Below are 17,441 nucleotides of genomic sequence, written 5' to 3' on the forward strand. Positions count from 1 at the left end.
GCTGCAATCGCTCTTAGCTGGAAGGTCCATCCCTTTCTGCACTGAGCATGCAAACCCACTGCTTCCTCGCCGGACAGCGCAGCGTTCCAGCTCAGGAGGTGTCTCTGAAGTCCTACAGCTGGACACATCTGCATTTCCAGCTTTGCTTCCTGGAGGGGACATTTTAAGTGTACAGTACAGCTGCACACTGCCGGCATCAACAGGAGCAAGAGGGGCCCAAGATACTGGGCTGCTTTAGGCTGGTATTTCCAGTGGATCCTCACACTGCTGCTTTTTGCAGATATCTTTGCCTGCTTTTACCCAGGGATGACAAGACATTTCGGAGGAGTTTGTGAATTGTTCTGATGGGAAAAGCACACTTGCCTATACCCTGCCTACCTTTTAATATTCTTGATATTTTTATCTACTTCTTGCCTTTGAAATTACTGGGAGTTTTCTTTTTCTTCCTTTTTTTTTTTTTTTTAGAGCGAAAGGTTTAGAAAGACATGGAGCTTGAAAAAATCATTCGAGACACACTGACACGCTTCATCCAGTCCCACAGCCCTGCAGCAGACCTCAGGTATGTTGAGATAAGAAGATCCAATGGCTTGAACTCTGCATTAATTGTTCCTCTACACATTATATTGAACTCTGTAGCTTTCCTGTACTTTGTGTTGCTTTTTCTTAAGTCAGATTCAGGATGCAGGTAATTTGCACAGGCTCCGTTGAGAATGCTTGAACAACTATCGTTTAGCATTGTAATCTAGCAATGTCATTTCTTTGACGACCAGGATGATTAATTTCCTGTTCAGTAATACACATTAGAATATGGGATTCCCTTCATTCCACAGTGCTCCCAAAGGGCTTTCTGAGCAGCAGAATGCTTTGTCAGGGCTCTCCCTATTTTGAACTCTGTCTGTGTGCAGAGACACAGCCACCTTGATGCTGGAGCACAGCAGCTGGTGGCAGCATTGACACCAGTGTGGAGAGCAGCAAGCAGAGAACTCTGCATTCCATAGAAATTGCAACTTGACAGAATACGATGACCGCCCCTGAAACACCAGTCAGCATAGAAAAGTCAGAGTTTGAACACTTAGAATATTTGGGATAGCTCAGCTGAAGCACCTACAGGAGCGCAGCCTCTGGGCACACGCTGGGGCTTTCGTTCAGTGCTGCCCATGCAGTATTTTATCTGTAAATGCTTCCCACTTGACTACTGACCACCTGCTACCTGGCTTTACTGGTGGCATCTGCCCACAAGATACACTCCACATAGGTCCTTCTGCTGCTACATTAGACACAAGGTTAGAGGGAATGGAGAGAAAGAGAAAAAACAGGCCTGTTGACCCTGCTGCCATGTCCTGTGTTCTCTCTGTCTCTAGTGGGATGGATGATGTTTTCTTCTCTTATATCACGGGTGTCCTGGAAGAGCTGGGCTCACCAGAGTCCTCCGAGGAGACTTTCGACATGGACACCTTTGTGGAAATGATGGAGGCGTATATCCCTGGTTTTGCAGAAATCCACAGGTATGTGAAGGTTGCTGCTTTGTATGTGCATGCCACATGCTGGGGGCTTGGACCCAAGCCTCTCAGTACCATAAAGTCTTTTTTTATACCCAGTTGAAGATGTCTTAGTACCAAACCCATGCCGTTATGATTAAGTCTTTGCCTGAATACACAGATGGTGATCCCACTATAGTCTGCAAGTACGTCTTTGGCCATCTGAAATACCAGTTTATGTTACTGGCCTTCCCATCAAGCCTTGTCTTTCTATGAAGAGGTAGCCAAGTAGGATAGGCTACTGCTTTTATTCCTCACACTAATTATACAGCTTCTGTCTCTTGCAGTGAGGATGTTTGTGAAATGATGTTCTCCCTCTCAGAAAGGCTTGGTGAAGCTCGCAACAAAGGTGAGTTACACACACAATTTCAGCACAAGAAGGTATACTCTGTGCATGTTTTCAGTCTAGTGTTTGGAGTTGAGCAACGTCACAGGATAGAACAGAGTCTTGTTTGCCACAGTTAGGATCTCGTAACGTAGCCTGAATTGACTGATGGTTTTTTTTCCTAATATTCAGGCAGGTTTCTGATATCAATACATGGGAGGTTTGAGTCATATGGAATACTGTCCAAAACAGTTGATGAGATCTCCAAACACCTCTGTTGAGATAAAATCCATAGTAATAAGGAAAAAATAGCAGATACAGGGCTGCTTGTTGAAAATCTACTGTAGGTTAATTCTGGAAGTGGGGATTTCTGCCTGCCTCTGCCTAAGTGACACTAGCACTGGGCACCCCATGTGTATCATCAAATAGACAATCCAGCTGATTATGTGTGTCACTTCCAGACTTTACGCATCCTCCAAGCTCACTTCCCATTTCACCCATGAACCCTGGCACAGACGCAAGATCAGCAATGACGTGCTCTGGCTTGCGCTATGCAGGACTGCAGGAGACTGTGCTGTCACAGTGGCCCTTTCTAACCTCAGGACTCACAGATCAGCTGGATTGCTCTATTAATCAGTCCCAAAGGTGTGTCTGGATATTAAAGCTTTCAGGACACACCAGTCTGGATTTTGTTTATCTAGTAACATCACTGCTGTCTTACATGAAGGCTACAGAGCGTAGAACTGACAGTCCTGTCTTCTACTCGCTGCTTTCTTGAACTTGACTAAATCTGCTCTAGTCCCCTGCATCCTGCCCTTTCAGGATCCTGATATAGCCAGAGCGTGGAAAGACAGCACTATCCCAGTTTTAGAGAGGAGGGAACAGAGGTGAAATGATTCTTCTTAAAAGTGACACAGAAAGAGCCTGTAAAGAGTAACCTGATGACAGGATGTGCTGGCTCACATACAGCCTGGGGACTACCAGAGTGTATTCCCAAATTTAAAATCAAACCCACACCTTAGTTGAAAGTTAGAGCAAACACTAGGGAATTCTTAGAAATGTAACACAAATACTGTAGGTATCTACAGCCAAAGCACTCGAGCACTGAAAATTGACAGGTAGAATTGAATTTGCAAGCAGCCCATGTCCAGTAAAGGCTGGAAATGCAGCACTTGGGCACTGCAGTGTGCGTTTGTGCTGCCTTCCTGCAGGTCAGTGTGAGCAGAACTGCAGCTCTCCCCACCAAGGGCAGGAGGAACAGTAGTGCTTCCCAGTCTTGTCACTTAAGAAGGGATTTTGCTTTGGCACACAATGCACTAGCAATCTAATGCCAACAGAAAGCACAGAGCTTTAGTCTTTTCAGGACTATTCTCAGGAGATATCACTATGTCTTTAAGAAAAACGTGGCCAAAAGGCTGTGGAAAGCAGGAGCGAAGCACCCTCTGAAGACCTGACCAAGGGCCAGGAGCCTGGAGCTGGAGCATGCAACGGGGAAAGGCTGTTTACTCCAGGAGACGGAGCTGGGGCCCAGGTATAAGCACCACACAGAGAAGCAGGAGCACTGGGGACAGTCACCCAGCACTAGCCTACCAGCACCACCCGAGGGTATTTTCTGGCTCTGGAAGGAACCACAGCATAGGCCGTGACACAGCATCGCTGGTGTCTGTGATCTCCTCCATTGTATGGCCTGAGAAAGACTGTGTCAGTAAGTGGAAAAAGCAAATTACATGCTGACAGAAGAGTATGAACCATCGGTCTGGCTCATCCTTTCCAGCCACTGGAAAGGATGAGCCAGAGTGATGGTTGAGGGAGCCTGTCCCGATGCCCTCAGAGATCCCAGAGCAGCACGACAGGGATGCCTCTGCAGCACTAGCCAGGTTCCACCCCGCTTCACCCTGTTCCCCCCAGCCTCACTCCACAGTTTGAGCTGGATTGCCGTTTCTTTCTCCCCAGCTATCATGCCGTATCTGCACAGCAAGCAGTTGCGTCTGGGTGTTGGTCCCGAAGACGCCGGTCCCTCCCTCGGTGACCTGTGCTGTGCACTCATTGAGCTATGTACAGCACTGAGTCACTGGCCCAGCGGTCCTGGTCCTGCAGCACCTGACAGATGCCCCCCACCTCCTTCCCTCACGCTCTGCTCGCTGTTTCTCCAGCACTGATCTCTTCCTGCTCCGCGGCACAATTATCTTGTGTCCAAATGCTGCTGCTGCGCCACCTTCTGATGCAGCCTCAGGTCACTGTGCTTAACAGTCCCTTTCCTTTCTGATCAAAGCACATAGAACTGCACAAGGTGAGCGGGAGTTCAAGCATTTGTGCCGCAGCATCCAGAAAGCTCACTCCTAAGTTAGACACATAGCGTGGCCACACAGATGAGCCAGCTCACAGCAGCCCTACTTTAAAGAACGTTGAAATACAGGGGGAGGAGATTAGGAAGAGCGATGCTTTGGCCTTGCAAAGATACAATCCCCTGTTAGCTTCAGGAATGGGATTTAGTCACGCTTGTAACGAGAGAGAACCTTCAGCCAAGGGCAAGCTGAATTTCCTGACAACACAAAACCAGAGACGCCCTTTTAAATAGCCCTCTCCTTACTGTATCCGCAACTTACCTCTGTCTCTTGCTCCAACTAGGAAGGCAATGACTTGAAAGATGGGGTGGAGCTGCTCCTGGAGATGTTCCCAGCTTGTACCGTGAGCCAGGCAGAGAAGGCACTCGCCATGGCCTTGGGGAACTTGGAGGAGGCCGTGCAGTTAATTGTGGAAGAGAAGGTGGAAATTGGCCCAGCAGGTGCGAGTGTGAAGGTACTGTACTCTGAGCTGCGTGGCAGCGGGCCAAGGAACAGGGCAGAGCTCAGGGACGCACGCGGGTGTCCCAGCTGTCCTCTTTGACGGCAGGAACTTCCCACAGCAGAGCTGTGGCTGGCACCCCCTTTCCCCAGGGGTTTGGAGTGCTGCACCTGAGCTAGCGGGGTGGGGGAGCTATACACCCCACGTGTTGTGCTACTCACACACCTGCCTTGTCTCCTCCCAGGAACTGGCCCGGCCCCGCAGAGCGCCCAACCATGAGGAACTAAAACAGGTTATTCTAGAGAAGTAAGTACCCAGAAGCAAAGAACCCTTTATTCTCCTCCCAGTAAAGGAGGGGGCAGTTTGGGGAAGGTCAGAATGACAATGATGTGGTCTGAAAAGAACTTGGGGTGTACAACGCTTAGAAAGGATGTCCTGAAGCTGATTTGGGTATAGCTGAACACGTCTAAGCACAAATACAATCATCAGGTGGGAAGAAACCAGTTTTGGGTTTCTTTTAGAGCTCTGGCACAGAAACAGGTTACCTGCCGCAGCTGGGTGACAGCGCTGGCTGTTTGTGAGGTTTCAGCCTCCTACAGATATGGTGTGAGTCCTGGTTAAAGGTTCAAGGTACAAACATCATGCTGCAGCTCAGGTGCCATGTAGAACTACAGCAATTCATTCATACCTCCATCCTTGGAGACAGTCCAAACAAGGCTAAAGATATCTTTAAGAGACTGCTTGTACAGCAGCAGTGGGAAGATTAAATCTCAGTTGCTGAAGGTGTGAATTCAATGCATTTAAAGAAACCTCTCTAAAGTCCCCCTATGGACTTCTTGAGAATGAAAATGGCTTTAGATTGGTTTACCTCTTATTCATTTCCAAAAGCATTTAATTCTCAATAGCACAGTGTGGTTCTATCGATCCACTTTAAGATCTCAGCTTTCACGAGTATCCTCCTGTGAGTGTGCAGATTCCCTGTGTCTATCCATCCACATCTTTCCCACCACTTTACATCCTCCCCAGTGACAGAATAAACAGCCGACGGGCTCAGGAAGATAAGGCAGAATGGTATCCAGGCAGAATTAGCAATCCCTGTCCTTGCCCGTCTCCTGTGCAGGCTTGTCAGGGAACAAAAAAAAGCACCAGCTGCCAGTTACGTTTCTGGGAATTTTACTTTAATGACATTTTGGCAACATCCTGTACTTTAAACATCACTCAAGCACAGGTACAGAGAGCAGATCACCATAGCTGAAGATACACAGGAACGACTATATTAGCTACTGAGGGAGAAGTCATGGTCAGCTGTGCTGTCCCCCTATTAAATCAGCACCAAAGTCTCAAGAGTAGTAACTCAGCAGTAGAGCAAGCAAGTGCTTGGGCCCTGACGTTTCAGTCACACAGGGAACGAGGTGATGCTTTTAGGAAGCTGCTTCCAGCACATACCTGTTTCGTAGTCAAGTAGTAGGTGGAGTGTGAAAGGAACACCGTATCTTCAGGGTAGAAGCAGCCAGCTTGGTCCTGCAATCTCACCTCTGTCTCCTTTGGCTGCCATCGCTCGGGCTGAGAAGGAGCAGAGCTGTCCCAACGGCAGAGCACACCAGGCCTCGTCACCTCTCTCAGTTCTGCAGGGGCTTTCGACAGTCTCAACAGCCCGAGTTTTCAATACCCTTCGCATACGGCCAAGGATGTTACTCCAGGAGAATCCTGCTGGATTCTCACCACAAGGATGACACGCTTCTTGCCCGTTTGATCCATAGGGGAATGTTAAGTGCTCCTAGCTGCAATCTAGGCAAGTAGGACGTGTTGCATGGCCACAAGCCAGCCAGGGGAGAAGACACAGACCGTGAATAGCCCCAGGCTGCGGTGTTCACTAAATGCTTCTTGTGTTCCAGATACATGATGGTGGATAGCGCAGACGATCAGAAAACACATCGGCCGGCTCCACCCAAAGAGGTAAGAAGAGCCGTCCCAGCTCACCGGCACTTTGAATGTCCTTTGGTGACAAGGTTTAAAAATCAGGCTGCGAGTCCAAAGAGCAAAGGGACAGGCCAAAGGCAAGGACCATTCACAGACCCCACCAGTCAGCAAAGAGGGAAGAGTAGCTTAAGGTGCTGCAGGGTCTGTCAGTTTGTACCATTCCTCATTAGCACGGCTCCTGCTCCTCCACCATCACACAGCTTCCTTCCCAGTTTTGGCCAAGATTCCAGCCCACCTCAGTCTTCCTGCACCCATCCCCCCCAGAGCACAGCTCTGCAGCTTCTTGTCCCCTCTCCCAACTAGCATGGCTGTCCATCCACTTGGTGTTAATGTCTTTCCAGGCTCCCAAGAAGTTGATCCGCTACATCGATAACCAGGTGGTGAGTACCAAGGGAGAGAGGTACAAAGATATCAAAAAGCCTGAGAGCGAGGAGATGAAGAGAACCTACATCAGCCTCAAACCAGCCAGGAAGTACAAGTTCCACTGACAACCAGGTCCTCCTGCTCTTCAACTTCCACCTCACCGGCCAGGCAGGGCAGGATGGACACATGGCACTAGGGATGAGGGGGCCTCCTCCACCTGCCAGTAACTGGAACTAACCTGGGAGCCAGCACACCGCTTTCAGCTTCCTCAACTAACTGAGGTGACAAGGAGGAGCCTTGTATCCTTGCGTAGCTGTCCCTCTGCCCCCAGGGGCACACCGCAGCGGCTCTTTGGGGCCTGGGCATTCTCTGCTATTCCTTGCATGGGACATTTTTAGATCTAAGATGTGGCTTGTGCTTTTGCAGCAAGCTTTTTACAAATCTGTGTGCACTGTTGCTTTAAATTGAGTGCCAGTGTTAATAAAGATGATGTGAGTTTGTGTGTAGTTCAGCCAGAGCATGCACATGCTTTAAGGACATCACCTGCAATCCCTCCTGGGGACAAAGATAGGAGCTGGGTCATCGTGTCTTCCCCAATTACCCTCTTTATCACATTCACCACAAGATGTGGCTGCTCTTTGGTTAACCACCTAGGGGATACAAGGGATAAGGCTGAACTCCAGACCAAAACCAGGCTCTCCTTGCCAGCACGACCTGCAGCGCTCCGCAAACTCCAGCTGAACAGCATGGCCAGGGCTGCTGCCACTTGTCACCACTGTTGAGTGCCAAAGCTCCAGCCACACGACACGGAGCGGGACATAGCAGCAGGCCTGGGCGCTACCGAAATGCTAAGTCAGAAGCTGGAAGAAACAAATGGCAATGACCAACTGCTTTTGGTGACGGCACAGCCAGTTTTGGCATTTTCTGCCAAAGCGGAGCGTGTTTTGGGGGGGAACAACTCCCACCTTGCACCAGCCTAAACCAGCGCCCTAGGCCTGGACAGACACACTGCCTACACCAGGGACATGCCAGCCCTTCGGTGCCAGGCTGGCCAGTGGCCGCAGGCTGGAGCTGGGCTCGCTCTGCCCTCCTCCCAGAGCCCAGAGGGGCCTGCCCTCTCCCAAGAGGAGGGCTGGAGGCTTTTCTCCTTTCTGCTCCAGCTGGCCTGGTTTGTTCTGCAGCTCTGCTGGCATGTCCTGCACACCCACCCCAGGGGACAGTCCTCACGAAACACCCTCCTGCTCTCTGGACAGCTGCCGCTTAGAGATTTAAAATACAACAAATAATAAATCCTATCTATTAGCTGGCCTGGCCAAGGCCTGTTCAGCACCATGGTGTCCCTGCAAGTCACTGTCTCCGCGCCACTGCAGAGGGAGTTACTTTCCCTGGAGGCACCAACGAAGCCCTCTCACGAACACCCAGTCCCAGAGGAAAGAGTGAGCCCCGCTCGGGCCAGCCTGGCCAACAGGACCGACCTCTCCCTCTGCACGTCTCCGTAGCAGCCGATTCTGGCATCCTCCCAGGATCCCAGCATCACGTCAGTTCCCCCCGCCCCCCTCGTCCCTGGCAGCAGCAGTTCTAGATCTGGAGGTTGATGAAAGGGGCGAAGCCAACCACGTCCTGCAGGAGAACGAGAGCCCTCTGCAGCGGAGGCTCCACGTCCAGCTCCACCCCACGGCTTCGGAGGACGCTCAGGCTGGACTCGGCCACGTTGTGGCAATGCTTCACCTTCAGCGAGCGCAGCTTGGGACAATACTCTGCCAGGACCCTGCCAAGAAAGAGAGCACGCGCAGGTTGCAAGCCAGGGCTCCTGAGTGCACCACGCACCCTCTTCTCTACTCCCAGCAGCCCAGCGCTCACGACTGTGCCACACATGCACCACCCTTTAGGAACAATGCCCTGATGGCCTGAAAGACACTCAAAGGACACAGTCGGACCCCAGACCTACCCTCTGTGACATCCTGGGGAATTCGCTGTTAGTAGCACGCGGTGCCTCTCCTGAAAGGCCTGCCAGTGGCTTCTCCCCGAGACTGAGCTCTCATTGCTTTCAGCATGAGGAAATCTGACTTTTCCTCTCCGTTTCTCTTCCTCTCCCAACCCCAGACACCTGCCGTCCCCTCCCCAGCTCCTCACATCGCTCAGTACCTGATGGAGTCATTCTTGACTCGCAGACACCCCGTGAGGTCCAGATGCTCCAGCTCGGGGCAGCACTTGGCAATCTCCTCGACCGCCACGTCGCCCACGTTGGCGTTGACAGCCAGCGACAGGGACTTGAGCCTGCTGCACTTCTGCACTAGGTAGCAGATGGCCTCGTCCTTCAGCTGGCGACAGGCCGTCAGGTCCACAGCCTCCAGCGCCTTGCAGTGGTCGGCCAGGCTGCGCAGGGACAGGCTGTCCACCCACTCGCAGTGAGCCAGGGAGAGGCGGCGCAGGTTGGGACAGCTCAGCGAGATGGCCACCAGGGCATGGCGACTGAGCTGAGCACAGCCCTTCAGCTGGATGTGGTGGAGGTGGTGGTTCTGCCCGATGACCGGGAGCAGCTCCCTGTCCGTCAGCCAGTCGGAGCAGTTCTGGAGCGCCAGCTGCTGCAGTACCTCGTTGTCCTTCAGCAGGTTAACGAAAGCAGCTCTAGGGATGGCAGGTCCGATCTGCGTGGGGAACCCAGGAAGAATGAGGCATTCCCTAGGATTTCAGATCAGCCTGGCTCAGCCTGATCCTCACCAGAGACTCTCTCTCCCCTCCTCTTGCCCACTGTGAGAGGTGACCAAAGCCACCCTCTTCTCATCCCAGGCAAACCATGCCATCAGGCTTTCCACCCCTCATGCCAACACTATTGCCAGAAACTAGGAGATGCTCTGGGCCTTGCTGTCCCCCATCATCACCCCTTCATTTATGCACTCCTCATGAGCTCCACACCTCTGCTCTCCAAAGACTCTTTGGTAGACCGCTCTGTGCCCTCACAGAACAGCAGCTCCTCCTGTCTTTCCAAGTCCCAGGCAGTCCCTAAGAGGGTCTGCACAAGCTTTTCCCCAAGACCAAGGCACAAAGTTTATCTCTCATCAGACCCACCCTATTGCACAACCTCTGTGAGGACCAACAGGCCGTGCCGCTCTGGAGCTGGCTTGTGTTTCTGCCAGCTGGTGCCCCATGATGGCCAAGGTGGAGCTTCCAGGCTCACTCCTCCCAAGGCCTCTTGCTAAAGACAGTGGCATTGCTGGGCCCTGAATCACCGCCTCTCCTCCCTGAGCCCATCTGTCCAGTCTGACACCCGAGCTCCTGAGCAGAAACCAGCCTCCTTGCTGGGGCCTTCCTTCTCCCCATATAGTCAGATGCTCCCCTGTTATCTCCAGAGCAGTAGGACCTCTGTGTCTCCCCCAGCCTCAGAGCCATCCAATACCTGGCTTGAGTCAAAGCAGCGCATGTTGGCCAGGTAGAGCTGGATGAGAGACTGGAACGACTTGCTGACCCTCTGCAGGCTCAGGAGCTGCTGCAGTGGCAGATGACAGAGGATATGGGGAACCAAGATGTCTTCCCAGGGCAGGTCCAGGAGGCATCCCCTGGAGGGGGTCAGACTCATCATCAGACACCAGGGAGCCGGGCTACGGTGAAAGCCAGGCTAGATCACCTCACACCTACTGCCGGGTGCCTCTAGGAGGAACAGCCAGAAACAAAGACTCAGCCACGTCTCCCACAGCCAGCCCACAGGGTAATACCCCTCGGCTAGCCACCAGCAGGGCACGCACTTGCCACCTGCGTCACCTCCTCCCCAGCCCGGGATGTTCACTGCTCAGGCATTCGAGTCCACCCGCCTGCACTGCCCTGCAGGAGAGAGCTGGGGTGGAGCCTTCCACCAGTTCCTTAAGGAGCCCTTGTCCCTCAGCAGGGTAGGACAGCAAGTGACGGCTGCGGCACTGACCGCACCACCCGCACGGTGGCTGTGCCCAGCCTTCCCCTCCGAGCATCACCCTACCCGGCAGCTGGTCCCCGGCATCCAGAGCCGAACCACTCGGGCACCGTGCGAGGGGGAGCGGGAAGGCACCTGCCCCTTTCCCGTGGGGGACAACAGGGCTCCGGGATCCCCCGCCCCCCCCCTCCCGAGAGCGCTCCCCCCGAGGAGCGGGAGAAATGAGGCCGCAGCCTCGGGCGGCGCGGGGAAGGGCTGGCGCCGGGGAAGGAGCAGTAGGGTGCCGGTGGCCCGGAGCCCCCCGAGCCGCGGCTGGAGGCAGCGGTGACACTCAGCCCCAGCAGAACCGGCAGCTGAAGGCGGGCCTTGCCCGCGGCCTTTCCCCCCCCCGCCCCCCAAGCCCCAGCGTCTCCCCCGGGCCCGGTTCCCGGGCTGCCCCACCGGAGCTTCCACAGAAACACCCCTTCCCACAGCACCCCGTGATGAGACGGCAGCCCCAAGCCCCGGTCCCCCGCCACCGGCCCCGTACCTGCCGCTCCGCCGGCCGCTCCATACAGCCGCGCCTGATCCCGCCCCCGACGCCGGCGTCCCGGTAAGACGTCACGCCGGCGGGCGGAAGTGCGCGCGTACCCACCGCCTCAGCCCCGCCCCTCCCCGCCCGGCCCCGCAGCCTTACCTCGCCCCGGCGGCAGCGGGCGCGTTACCGGGGACCGGGCGGGAGGCGGCGCGGGAGCCCCCGGGCAACGGCAGCCCTCGGGGCGGCGGGGAGGGACTGCGGCGCTGCGGGTGGGCCAGCGGGAGCGGCGGTCGCAAGTCCCACCGGTGGCCCAGCGGCTCCCGCAGGCTGTTCCCAGCAGCGCGGCGCTCACACCGGCCCCGGTAGACCAGCTCCCCGTGCGCACCGCCCGTCCCAGTTCCCCAGTTTTCCCGATTCCCTCAGCGCACACCAGATCCCCGGGGGGCTCCAGTCGTCCCAGTTCCCCCACGATCCCAGTCCTCAGCGCACACCGGTCGCTCCAGCCCGGCGGCGGCCCCGGTTCCCCGGTGCACACTCCGCTCCCCAGCGCACGCCCCTGCCCGCGGCGGGCGGCCCCGCGCATGCGCAGCGCGACGGCGCTGTCCGTTCAGCACCACGCGGAGCCGGGACCCGCCGGGACCCGCCGCTGCCGGTGAGCGACGGCCCCGCCCCCCGGCCCCGCCCCCCCGGCCCCGCCAGACACCCACCCCCCCCCCACCACCTTCCGGGACGGGACCGGACCGGGCCCCCACACCCCCTTCCCGGCCCCGCTGCTCTCCCGGCGGGCACTGCCGCCCCCACCCCGCCCGCAGGAGCGGAGAGACCCCCGGCCAAGGCCGGGCCCCGGGGCTCACCGTTCTCACAGCACCCCCGACCGGCAGCCGCTGGCCCCCGCTCCTCCGCTGGTACCGGGCTGCCCCCGCGCCGCAAATGCCTGGGGCGGGACGGCGCTGCCCTCCCTCCCCCTTCACCCCGCGTCTCTCCACCCCGCCAACCGGCTCCCCCCGCTCCGCTCCCCCGCCGGTGCCCCGCCTGCCCCCGTAGCTCCGAGGAGAGAGTGGGGTCCGTCCCTTTGCCGGCAGCCCCCGCGGAGAAGCGGCCCGGGCTCCTACCGGCGCAGTTGCCATAACGACTCCGGGCAGGGCTCCCGCAGAAACAGAAGCTGCTGTTTCCCCGCTGCTCTCCTCCGCGCTGCCGGTTTGCGGGGCAGTCCTCCCCTTCCACTCCCCCCCGCGTCGGTACAGCACACCACACCTCGGAGCTGGCCCTGGGCGAGTGACCCCATCCCTGGCTCGGATCTTGAGCCCTGGCACCTTGTGCAGCATCAAGCTGCTGGCCACTGCTGGCAACAGGCGCTAGATCCACTTGGCAAAAGAGCAGGGCCCACATACAGCTAAGGAATCCCAGATGCCCGGTCCTAAACTCCCTGGAACAAGTCCCAGGTTCCCTGGAAAGCAATGACCTGTCCGTGCACCCTGCTCTGCTCATTCCCTGCCAACGTGGAGGCTGGTTTGGGGGAAGGTCTTCTGATCCCGGTGCCTGTCCTCTGGGGGCAGCTACCCACACAACCTGGCTGCCCCACGGCACATAGCACCCACCCCTGGAGCATCCCAGCAGCTCCCTGAGCTAGCAGAGTGCTTTTCTCATTTACAGAAGGACAAGCAAGGCAGGAATTTTCAATTTAGTAAAGGAGCTGAGAACGCCCCCAGCCATGGCCTGGGACAGCCCTTCCTTCCTCTGCGGTGGAGGCGCAGAAAGCTCTGGCATTGCTGATCCTGCTTCTAGACCGGGAGGGTTCATTGTGCCCTTGGGAGGTTTCAGCTCTGTGTTCACCCTGCTCTCGGTTCCTGCTGTGAAACAGAAGTGTGGTGTCTGGCAGGGGGGGGTCCCTTAATTTTGCCCCTGTAAGTGAACGGCTGTGACTGAGGTTGGCTACAAGGAGGCTTTTTGAAATAGCGGTCTTGGGCTGGATAGGAGGTGAGGGAGCACCAGGGATCAAGGGAGCGCAACGCTCGATTACATCTGGCCTTCGCTGAAGGCTTTCTGTTCCAAAACAGACCTGGCTGGGAGCCCCCAGCTCGTGTGGAGTCCTTGCTCGGAGGAGCAGTGTTGAGGATTCAGGTTGTTGTCCTTCCTGAGCAACATGTGTGCTGGGCTGGCAAGTGGGACCTGCTCTGCTCCCACACCAACCTCTGTTTATGTTTTTCATTTCATCCCATCCAGCTGGGCTGACTGAGTCACTTCCCCGGGAGCTTGCTGGTAGCAGGGCTCGGAGGAGGGCGGAGAGTCAGCCCAGACAGATTTTGGGTACCACGAGGAGGCTGGGAGGCACTGTTAGAGGCAGAGGTGAGACCCCGTTGTGTTTGTTTGGCCTCTGTTGCATCCCAACCTTTTCCCAGCCTGCAGATGCACAAGCTTGGACCTGCCCATGGAGAAGGTGAAGGCTCTCCTACCTTCAATACCCAGTGCCAAGGCAGAGATTCCAGAGCTGGTTACCCCTGAGCTGCTCACGGGATTGTTCAGGAATCATTCCTAACCCAGCTCACTTCAGGCTGCTCGCGGGGCAACAATCGCTGTGCCAGGGCTGGGGCGCTGCAGCCTCTCAGGCAGCGCTGGCTTTTTTCCAGACGCAGCTCCCAGGGTCAGCGTTGCCCTGGGAAGCAATGAACAGCTTTCAGATCCTACAGCCTGGAAACAGGTTCCCTAACACACCACCACGGCAGGTGCTGTGGCATGTTTGCTTTGACAGCAAGGGTGGCTGCTCCTGAAAGAGCAAGGGACTCACCAGCCAGAAACCAGGTACTTAATACCTGGCTGGTGCCCAGTGAGGGCAACCAGGGGCAGACAGATCATAAATCAACAGGCAAGGCCATCATGATGGGGTGGGGATGAGGTCCAGCTAGGATATCAACCCACAGGGGAGGATCCAGATCAACAGAGCCCATAGCCCAGCATAAGGATAGTTAAGCCAAGCTGGAGACCAGCACACCTACAACATTGCTTGAGGGGAACTAAAAGCCCCAGGCTGAGCTTAAATGGAGTCTGTGGGCCTATGGGCTGGAGTGGTGGAGGCTCCAGGTGAGGCCAGTTAGGGCCACTAAGGTTTATTAGTGCCCCCCAGGGCCCTGGCAAGCTGCTGGTCTGTGGGGAAATTAGTTGGTAGGCTTGATCTTATGGCTACTGAGATCTAGGTCCTGTTTATTAGGAATTATAGACAGTTTCCAAGATGTGAAATGCTCAGACTGCTCTCTGTCTTCTTCACAGTTTGGTTGCAGATGCAGGAAGAGCATCGTTTGTAGGACTGTGTGCTGAGACGTAGCTTTACACCCTCAGGATGTCCAGCGGAGCCAGCAACCTAGGACCGCACCAACGGTAAGGGTCCCAAACCAGTACCCTTCTTGTGTGAAGGTTTCCTGTCTGCCGCGTGGCCGTGGTAGGGCCGTACAGCACCACAGCACGGGGCTGGGGTGGTGCTATCTGCTATAGCTTAGCAGTAAAGGGACAACTCCTGGCACCTTGGGGTGCATCAAGAAGAGTGTGACCAGCAGGTGGAGGGAGGTCATCCTCCCCCTTTACTCTGCTCTGGTCAGGCCACAGCTGGAGTACTGTGTCCAGTTCTGGGCTCCCCAGTTCAAGAAGGACAGAGAACTGCTGGAGAGGGTACAGCAGAGGGCTACAAAGATGATGAGGGGCCTGGAGCATCTCCCTTACAAGGGGAGGCTGAGGGACTTGGGTCTTCTTAGTCTAGAGAAGAGAAGACTGAGGGGGGATCTGATCAACGCCTATAAATACTTAAAGGGTGGGTGTCAAGAAGATGGGTCCAGTCTTTTTTCAGTGGTGCCCAGGGACAGGAAAAGAGGTAATGGGCACAAACTGGAACATAGGAAGTTCCATCTGAACATGAGGAGGAACTTCGTTACTGTGAGGGTGGCAGAGCCCTGGAAGTGGTGCTGCCCAGAGGCAGCCCAGAGGCTGCCCAGAGAAGTGGTGGAGTCTCTGTCTCTGGAGACATTCCAAACCCATCTGGACATGTTCCTGTGCAACCTGCTCTGGGTGACCCTGCTTTGGCAGGGGTGTTGGACTAGATGATCTCCAGAGGTCCCTTCCAACCCCATATCATTCTGTGATTCTGTAACTCAAAGCAGGCAAGCTTGAAGGACCAGAGCTTTGTTCTGCTCTATTATCTCAGTTAAGAGATCCAGCGAGCTTCTGCTTCTTTCTTTCAAAGGTGGGCTTGCATTTTTTCTTGAGAGGTGTCTGTAAGTCTCCTTTCTAAGCTTCAGCTAGACGCACATTTCTGGTTGAGCCCTAATACCGCAAACTGCTTTGCTAAAACAGCTTCCTGAGCTGGGCCTGATGTTGGTTGAGGGGGGGGGGGGGGGGGGGCGGTGCTCCCTTAAGACCAGGGGAATTCAACTTGCCAGTCAAGCAGCAGGATAAGGGCAGAGCTTGGGCTAAAAACTTCCTGCTACAAGCTTGGATGGCTGCCAGCTTCTAGATTTTTTTAATAGAGGATGTGGGAAAGATTATCACAACTGCTCCTGTAAGACCAACCAATTCTCTTAATTTCTCTTCTAAAAGGATATAAAAAGGGCTGCGGTCCTGTTCATGTGCAGCTCCACTGGTGTCTGTAAGTGCTGTGAGTTCAGTGATAAGCCTGGTGGAGACAGGTTGTGAGAGATGAGGAAATGGAGCTGACAAAAGCACTTAAGTGAACCCAGCTGGCCTGGCTTCGGGGTATGCCCTGTTAGCTCCGTGGCACAGTGTGTGCCTGGTGTCATTCAGACAGCCCCAGCTCCTGCCTTACAAGAAAAGACATGGACCTGTTGGAGCAGGTCCAGAGGAGGCTGCAAAAATGATCAGAGGTTTGGAGCACCTCTCTTATGAGGACAGGCTGAGAGAGTTGGGGTTGTTCAGCTCAGAGAAGAGAAGGCTCCCAGGAGACCTTATTGTGGCCTTTCAGTACTTAAAGGGTGCCTACAGGATAGATGGGGACAAGCTTTGTAGCAGGGTATGTTATGACAGGACAAGGGGTAATGGCTTTGAGCTTGAAGAGGGTAGATTTAGACTAGATAGAAGGAAGAAATTTTTTACAATGAGGATGGTGAAACACTGGCCCAGGTTGCCCGGAGAGGTGGGAGATGCCCCATTCCTGGAGATGTTCAAGGTCAGCTTGGATGGGGCTCTGAGTGACCTGATCTAGTTGAAGATGTCCCTGCTCATTGCAGGGGAGTTGGACCTTTAAAGGTCCTTTCCAACCCAAACTATTCTATTCTACTTTTTTTTTATATATCAAGAGGGTGTCCTTTGCAAGATCAGTGAGGTGAACCCGGAGGTGCTTCCCTTTCAAGGTGGAAGCTGCATCTGTGGTGACTTACCAGTGCCCATCACTTGTTTTGTCCCCTTGTAAGACATCGTTTTGGACAAAGTGCATCTGAAGCTGCCTGTTCCCAGAAGCAGCTCTGGGCTGTGACACCTGCGGTGCTTGCAGGGCTGCTGGGGAAGTGTATTGCCCAGGTACCTTCAATGAGCAGAGGACACTGGTCAGTCCTGTGGCTCTCCTGTTATCCCAATGAGCGCTGATGTCCTGCGAGGGAAAGCAGGGCTCCTGCGTCAGGCCTTGAGCTGATCCGTAGTGACGAGAGACCAAGCTGAGCCCTGGGGGGGAGCAAGCAGATTAGCTCCCAACAACTGCTGCTGCAGCTTTCTTGTGTCTTCCTTGGAAACATATGGTGCTGGCTGCTCCCGGAGCCAGGGCATGGCCTCAGGTCTGATACTGCTTGGCATCCTCATCCTCATGAACATCCCCCTGAGGCAAACAGAAACCTCAGCAAGCTTCACTGCTGCGAGGCAGTGCTGGTGCCCAGCTGTACTTTCGAAGGGTCTAGAGGAGTAGTTCGGTCTTGACCTCATCCTTTGGGAAGCTGGGGTGAGGTTTAGCGAATTGGGGCCTGAAGGGAAGGGAGTCTTGTGGTTAGAGGAGCTGACCTCAAGTCAGGAATCCCAGGCTTTGGTTCCCAGAGGTGCTGC

At 55.1% G+C, this 17,441-nt stretch overlaps 2 protein-coding genes across 2 annotated transcripts; one reads left to right on the forward strand and one right to left on the reverse strand.

Moving 5' to 3' along the window:
* Nucleotides 1–485: 485 nt before the first annotated feature.
* On the forward strand, nt 486–7,115 carry CUEDC2 (CUE domain containing 2). Its single transcript, XM_074154248.1, has 8 exons — nt 486–559; nt 1,362–1,505; nt 1,826–1,887; nt 3,261–3,394; nt 4,492–4,662; nt 4,892–4,953; nt 6,543–6,603; nt 6,969–7,115. The coding sequence occupies exons 1-8, from the start codon at nt 486–488 to the stop codon at nt 7,113–7,115; spliced, it is 855 nt and encodes a 284-aa protein (XP_074010349.1).
* On the reverse strand, nt 5,806–11,465 carry FBXL15 (F-box and leucine rich repeat protein 15). Its single transcript, XM_074154247.1, has 4 exons — nt 11,424–11,465; nt 10,388–10,638; nt 9,136–9,638; nt 5,806–8,758 (listed from the first exon to the last, which is right to left on the reverse strand). The coding sequence occupies exons 2-4, from the start codon at nt 10,568–10,570 to the stop codon at nt 8,569–8,571; spliced, it is 876 nt and encodes a 291-aa protein (XP_074010348.1). The 5' UTR covers nt 10,571–10,638; nt 11,424–11,465; the 3' UTR covers nt 5,806–8,568.
* Nucleotides 11,466–17,441: the final 5,976 nt, after the last annotated feature.

The sequence above is a fragment of the Numenius arquata genome, chromosome 10 (assembly GCF_964106895.1).
Source record: "Numenius arquata chromosome 10, bNumArq3.hap1.1, whole genome shotgun sequence".
Taxonomy (NCBI): domain Eukaryota; kingdom Metazoa; phylum Chordata; class Aves; order Charadriiformes; family Scolopacidae; genus Numenius; species Numenius arquata.

Excerpts from the sequence above, each read along its gene's own strand:
- FBXL15 (XM_074154247.1), bottom strand. The coding sequence starts at position 10,570 with ATGATGAGTCTGACCCCCTCCAGGGGATGCCTCCTGGACCTGCCCTGG. Across the intron at positions 9,639-10,387 it reads GCTGCTTTGACTCAAGCCAG|ATCGGACCTGCCATCCCTAG; the intron begins GTATTGGATGGC and ends TTCCCCACGCAG. Across the intron at positions 8,759-9,135 it reads GTCAAGAATGACTCCATCAG|GGTCCTGGCAGAGTATTGTC; the intron begins GTACTGAGCGAT and ends CTTTCTTGGCAG.
- CUEDC2 (XM_074154248.1), top strand. The coding sequence starts at position 486 with ATGGAGCTTGAAAAAATCATTCGAGACACACTGACACGCTTCATCCAG. Across the intron at positions 3,395-4,491 it reads GAGACGGAGCTGGGGCCCAG|GAAGGCAATGACTTGAAAGA; the intron begins GTATAAGCACCA and ends TGCTCCAACTAG. Across the intron at positions 4,663-4,891 it reads CAGCAGGTGCGAGTGTGAAG|GAACTGGCCCGGCCCCGCAG; the intron begins GTACTGTACTCT and ends GTCTCCTCCCAG.